The sequence below is a fragment of the Tupaia chinensis genome, unplaced genomic scaffold, assembly GCF_000334495.1.
Source record: "Tupaia chinensis unplaced genomic scaffold, TupChi_1.0 Scaffold000117_2, whole genome shotgun sequence".
NCBI classification, from domain to species: domain Eukaryota; kingdom Metazoa; phylum Chordata; class Mammalia; order Scandentia; family Tupaiidae; genus Tupaia; species Tupaia belangeri.
The window spans coordinates 3,861,821-3,868,988 of record NW_006159583.1 but is presented as its reverse complement, the minus strand read 5'-3'; the positions used below and the strand labels follow the sequence as shown (position 1 = coordinate 3,868,988).

Genomic DNA, 7,168 nt, shown 5'->3' with positions numbered 1-7,168 from the left:
ATTCCTGGTCATGGTTTGAGGGAGCTAATCGACTTCCTGATCTATGTAAGTTTCACAGCTCTAACAGGTCAAATGGCTTGTGCTTGGCAGGACTCGGAAGGTGTGGACATCAAGCTTGGCGTGTGTGCTAATGGGCTCCTCATTTACAAAGACAGACTGAGAATCAACCGTTTTGCTTGGCCTAAAATCTTGAAAATTTCCTATAAGCGCAGTAACTTCTACATTAAAGTCAGGCCTGCAGAGGTAAGCAATGTCATGTAGCCCTTCATTTAACTAATGAGCTGTCAATGTTCTCTTTTGTAGGCACTAGCCAAATGAATTCTTTTTATTAAAATTTTTAGAAAATAAACTATTTTTATTCTTGATTCTTAATAAACTTACTGTGTGTGTGCATGTGTAGCTATTGCTAAAAATTAATAACCACACCTTTCTCAGGAAGAAGTCATGAATACCTGACACATAACGGAGGCTCATGTTTTCTTGCTGAATAATTGAATGGCAGAGATCAATAGGATGGTGATAAAATGGATGTTAGTAGACATTAAATAAATGTTGGACGTTAAATAGTTGGTTTAGGTTACAGCTGATACTAGCTTTTCAAAGAAGATAGTATTGTAGTCTATGAAAAATTGACTTTTGTATGCTTGAATATTATATTTACCCTTTTTTCAAGAAGAATTATTTCTTGTAGAAATATCTGAATCCATGTGTTTCAGCAGCCATTAGTGAGCTCTTAAGGAAGTACACTGATTTGTTTTATGGATTTGTTTCAGTTGGAACAGTTTGAGAGCACCATTGGGTTCAAACTGCCAAACCATCGGGCTGCAAAAAGGCTATGGAAAGTGTGCGTGGAGCATCATACTTTCTACAGGTAATTTAAAGGAAACAGCTTGGTATCGCACTTGGCACCATCTCAGGGTTAGGAAGTGGCAGTGGATAATGGGGCAGATGCATCAATCTCCCACCTCAAGGCTTCTTTGTTCTCCTTCATTCCACATCTCCTTAGTCTGCAGGCCACTGTTTCTATTGCCTGATGCCCTCCTTGTAATCACTCGGTACTGATCTGCAGTGGTCCAGAACTCCATTTTCTGGCTCCTTCACCACCACCATACTGACCAAGCCTGCCGTCATTCTTCCTTCTACCATCTCACTACGGGTTTTCTTCAGATAGTCTTCTCATCTCCCTCCTAGCTTAATTTCCTTCTCAAACTAGTGGGAACCTTGTGGACTGTCACTTTGGCTGCTTCATCAGGAGTGTTCTGACACCTCCACATCCCTCACCTCTTTGAACATCAACCTACCCAGTCTGCTGGGCCTGCATTAATGCCGACCTCTTCACTCTGCCTGTGCTATCAGGTGCTACCTTCAGTAGCACAGCTATCAGGATACATGCAGTTATTTTTATTGGAACAAAATAGCACAACTCTGTGAATTAGCGCTACTACAGGTAAATAATTTCCAGCATCAGCCAGGTTGTCAGTGCTTCTAGGCATTTGATCTTTTTACTTCCTGTGCCATTACAAATATTTGTGATCTTGAGTTCCTAGGTATCCCACCTCCTTTGACAGGTGCCCTCCATTCTGCAGTTCTCTGATCTTAGAGAAGTTTCATTTGTTTTCTCTTTTATCTCTTCTGCATTTATTATGTAAGCCATCACTACACTCTTTTCCACATTTATTCTTGCCCTCCTTTCTCATCTTAAGATATATTAGGTCATTGGGAAAGTCATGACATATTTTTCTATGTTTTTCTCTGCAAAAATGTGTCATGACTTTCCTGATGACCCAATGCTTATTCTCTGCTTGGATCCCTCATTTCATGCCTCACATAGGATCTTGCTTGTACATTGCTTACAGTGAGTGCCTTTGATTTCTTTGTTTCTTTAAGGACCATAAAACCCCAAAAGATCTTTTTTGATTACCTTTAGCGTGTGCCCTGTCTCCTTTCATACTTCTCAGCAAAGAGTATATATCTTACAGGATCATTTTGTTGATCTTTGTCTTCCACCTTTCCTTAGTGTCCCATCGCTGCAGTCTGTATAGCTGTGTATCTGCACCCTTCATTATCGATTGTTTTCTCTAGAACTAGGGTGTGATGCTGTTCTGCCACATACTAGCTGGGATGGGGGGTGAGGTACGCAACCTTCCTGTGCTTCCCTTTCAGCATGTGCATACTACTGGGTTGTCGGAAAAATCATGACGTATTTTTCTATGCAAAAATTCATCATGACTTTTATGATGACTCAAATAATATCTATAGTATTGTTTTGAAAATTCAATGAACTACATGTGAAATAAACAGCCATTTCTGGTATATAATGATGCTTATCATCACCTCTCTCAGCACTACCATTGTTATTCTTAGTTTTGTACCAATTGTGTTACCTTTAAAGTAAATTATCAGCTGATACAAATAATTCCTCCTTGAAGTTAAATTGACAGATATCTATTTTTCAGGATTTCTTTAATGTGCGCATCATTTTAAAAGAGAAATATAACTCATAAAATATACTTGAATCCATCTGACTTAGATACCCTGACTAGATATAGTTTTGAGAAGTTTATAATTTCCCTTGGGAGCTGTAACGAATTTCTCCTCAAGACAATGTGAGTCTGCCTCATATAAAGCTAGCAGATAACATTTATGACACAGACTGAGGCTGGGCAGACAGCGGGTTCTCTGACAGATAAGGGCAGCGATCCTGTTAGAAATGATAGGTGCTAACATTCATTACCATTTATTGTCGTTAGAGAGTGGATTGTGTTATATTGTTGGATCTTGCTTATTTCTCACCCCAGCCAGGGAAGCTAGTGCCGTTATCTCAGAAGTTTGCAGGACCAAATTGGTCTACTTTCAGAGGAGCCCATGGTACCTGAGACTGCTGGGCTAACACATCTCAGAAGCTCCTGTTGGAATAGAAGAATGAGGATGATGCAAAATGTAGGCCCTGTGGTCAGAGAGCTGCGGCCCCATCTCTGCTCAGGTGCCTGGTTGCTGTTTTCTCTCACAGGTGCCAACTCTGCCATTATTAATCAAATGATTATAAGTCAAATATCATTAATGTTTATTTATGGAGAATAAGAGAACATTTTTAAAAACCTCACAGATCAAGTACTAAAGTTATTTATACATTTAACTAGTGTCACAGGTTCCCATAAAGCTCTCTGTGGAGAAATGGATTTTTATTACAGCTAGATTCACCTTCTTATTGCTTTTTAGGCAGAAGGAGAACTGTAAAAAAAAACAAAAACAAAAAACAAACAAACAAACAAAACTGTGCCAAAGCTCCTGAAATAGTTGACAAGAAAAAGAACTTTTTAAGAAGTCACTCTTCCTTGGAAAATGATGAGAAAATTTTGGGTGGAATTCTTCATATTCTTGATTGTTAACTAGTCTTTTAATAAATTCTACAAGAGCTCTGAGATTATCTTCTTGTTAAGCTATTTTTCCAATCATTGATCCAACAAAGTAACACAATTCCAGTTGTATTCTAAAGAATATTAGCTTACTTACTAAAAATATGATTTTATGTAAGTCTAACTTCATTTATTATGAATCTAAAGTTTTGAGCAGTAAAATAATGCAGGCAAGAAACGATGCTAGTCATCTGAAAAGATCCACTATGTGTTGTGTTTTTCATGGGAAAGAATCACTGATGGAATAGCTTCCTGAGTTACTTTTATTTCCCAGAAGAAATAGACATAAATATTAAGAATTACTAACAGTAATGGATTGCCATTAGGCTCTTGTAGCTAGGAGCAAGAATTCAGACATAATGTGTTTACATAAGTGGTTTAAGCTAACACAAATAAATAACCTCAGATACACACAGAGAACAGCTGCTTTTCTGCTCAGGTTAAGAAAAACATGAATTTGGATTTACCCATTACCATCATAAAGCTATGTATGTAGGTGGGTTTATAAATAATACTCTTTAGTAGAAAGTCAAGTAGCATTATTTTTGAGTAATCATACTTAACATGAAAGATTAAAATATAGTTTGTAATTGGAAAAAATGTCTTATTTTGCTTCTCCCCCCACCCCCCATAGGCTCGTGTCTCCAGAGCAGCCACCAAAGGCCAAGTTCCTGACCCTGGGGTCCAAATTCCGCTACAGCGGCCGTACCCAAGCACAGACCCGCCAGGCAAGCACCCTCATAGACAGGCCAGCTCCACACTTTGACCGCACTTCTAGTAAACGGGTCTCCAGGAGTCTAGATGGAGGTAATTAACTTTTAATTCCATTTTTCTTTCTGTAATCCAGTGAGGCCAGAAAACAGGAAGGTGGACACATCAGATATCCCTCAGGATTTGTTGGTGGGGATTTTGGTGTATATATAGTTATTAAATCTTGATTCTGGACAAGCTTTCATACAGTTTTATGAATCCACCCAGAAATATGCTAGGAGATCATGAATTGTGCTTCAGACAAATGTCAACACTTCCAAATGTTGCGATTTAAATCCAGTGAATTATCAGTGCACTGTAGCTGTCAGAGTATCTTTTAGCTCATCACGACCTGAGTACTTTTCCAAGTAAATCTGAAAAATGTGCCAACCCATGTAAATATTTCACAAGCTTTGCCCCTTGCCACAGACAATTTTTACAAGTGCCGAATAAATGCAAACACTGCTATTTAATGTCCTGAGAGAAATCACTGCTCTCACTGGAACACTGTCTGTTTTCAGCCTTTATTTTAGACTGTGAGGCTCTTTAACTCTTATATTGCAGATCTTAAAGTTTAAAAAGAGCAGTAAACCAGTGCATTTTCCCTGAGGTATATAAATTATGTTCAAGGAAACCCACCATTTTGTATGGGCAGTGAGTCCAGAGGGTTATAGAAGTCTGTATCTGAAAACAATGATTTTTTTTTACAAGTAAAAGCAACAAACATGCCACAGTATTCCATTATTTTTCTCTTTTTGTTTGGACACTGTAATTCATCAGATGGGCAAGTCATCAAAAGGATTATTGTGTTATTGTGAAAAATAGGAGGCTTTTCATGCCGATACATGACCAGACAGCCAGCGAACTCTTTGGTTAGATTTTTTTTTTTCCCCCAAAGCAAAGCTAGGCTGTAACCTGGTACTGAGCTTTATTTTCTCCACCACTTCCCATTAATATTTTTTTGTTGTTGTTGTCATGTGTTGTAGTTTTCCTGTTTACTTTTTGAAAGTTAGGCTAGAAAGATAAATAATCCCCATTTTAAAGTTTGGCAAATTAAATTCTCTAGCAGAGAAAGTAAAAAGCAATGTAATATTTAAATATCAAATTGTAAAATGAAGATCAGTTTAGAACAGGTATTTTGAACAGTGAGACCCCTCTGAGATTAGAAAATCAAACCCAAAGAAAAGTTCATCATTAACAGGACTAACAACTAAGATGCATTTGGAACCAGAGGAGCCAGTAATATTTTGACAGTGGCAAGTGTGATAAGCAGGACACTACTTAGATAAGCTCATGGGGAAGGCAGGCCTGTCTGGAAGAACCAGTACAGCTCATGTGTGAAGTGTTAGGAAGAGCCAGCCATGAAAAAAGGAGGAGGTGACCAAGGATTCCAGGTAGCAAAAGCAGCAGGACCAAAGGTTCTAAGGTGAGGGAGAGCTTAATACATTCCAGAAACAGAAAGAAGGCAAGCGAATCAGAGCTTGGTAAGTGATGGGAGAGGTAGGCTTGGGTGAAGGTCCTGGTGGAGAACATGGCTATTAAGGACTATGAGAGAGTGAACAGGGCCATCTAGTTAGTAGGCCTGGTGAGAGTGATGACGGTTTTATCTCTGGTGGTGGGAGGCCAGTTAGTCATTTGGCACCATAGACTCAATACTTGAGCTTGTAGCTTAAGTGTTTTCTGGGCTTTCCTGGGGCCGTGGAACCAGAACAAGCCACATGGTGTCACTAAAGCTCTTTTTATACAGGTGAAATGACCTCAGTGACCTCAGGGTATTTCTACTGTTTGGGAAGGAGCTACAGATGAAGAATATTTTTTGTTTTGAGGATTGAGGTTGTCTCAGGCTGATCTCCAGTATGACAACACCGTTTGTGTGTGTGTGTGTGTGTGTGTTTGGATACATACATACACACACACACACATATATATATATATATAGATATATATATATACACACACACACACACACTGCCTGTCTGTAGGTGAGATGAAGAGAACACAGGAATCCAGTTTACTATAGGGAAGGAGGTTCTCTATGTGTTAGATTTGCTGTAGGTCAGGCTGAGGCATTCAAGAGAAGGGTTAGACAAAATGAAAGATACTTAAATATGGAAGTTAAATCCCTAGAATCTACCTTTACTGTTTAGTCTTTTAGTATTCAAAAATGAAAGATTCTATTATGGATAAATTTTTAAAAACTTAATGAAGCATGTTGTTTTAATAATGAAATATTATTTGTTACAATGACTAGTTTCAGAAATAAATTTAGGTAAGATCAGAGAGACACCCTAGAGAATGAAAAAGCTGCTTCTGTCCTCTTCTGATGTTTTACCCTGACTCTGGCATGTCAGCTGGACTTAGAGCTCCTCCTACTGGCCAGTTCCATAATTAAAGTATATCCTTCAAAAATCTGATTTGAGACCATGGTTCACTAGGTTACAATTCAGAATACTAGAGTTTGGTAAATGTATAAAAATGAGTTTATTATATATGTTGGTATCTTCAGAATTCAAACAATGTCCTATGAATTGTTTATTTGCTGCCTCTTTGTTTGTGGAAGAAACTCCATGAAGTCTTACCATTCATATGTCCTAAAAGTAATCCCAAATTATTATTCTTCACTAGCTCCAATTGGTGTTGTGGACCCAAGTCTTATGAAGGCTTTTGCTGGCGCTGCAGGAGAGGTTTCCGCATATGGCCCTGGAGCTGTCAGCACAGCCATTGTACAGGACGGAGATGGCAGGAGGGAAGTCAGAAGCCCAACTAAAGCCCCACATTTGCAACTCATTGAAGGAAAGGTATGGAAAATGAGTACAATATGTGGTTTTAAGTGTGTCCATGGACTAAAGGCTATCTGTTGCTTTTCCTATTTCAAACATCAGTTATTTAACATAAGTCATGGTATGTTGTCCGTGGATGAATTTTCCAATTTTCATAGGTTCTTGATGATTTGGACTATGGTTTCTAATGTTTTTCTGATTGCTGTTCGAAGTGAAAAATAT

The 7,168-nt window shown here is 38.4% G+C and overlaps 1 protein-coding gene across 19 annotated transcripts in view; it reads left to right on the top strand.

Moving 5' to 3' along the window:
- Window positions 1–7,168, top strand: part of EPB41L2 (erythrocyte membrane protein band 4.1 like 2) — a 253,789-nt gene that overhangs the window by 194,630 nt on the left and 51,991 nt on the right. For all 19 annotated transcript variants that reach the window (XM_006144276.3, XM_006144277.3, XM_006144275.3 and 16 more), the window contains exons 9-12: window positions 91–243; window positions 774–871; window positions 4,051–4,223; window positions 6,792–6,964. In XM_006144276.3, the coding sequence (XP_006144338.1) occupies window positions 91–243; window positions 774–871; window positions 4,051–4,223; window positions 6,792–6,964 (597 nt within the window). The remainder of the gene's footprint in view (window positions 1–90; window positions 244–773; window positions 872–4,050; window positions 4,224–6,791; window positions 6,965–7,168) is intronic.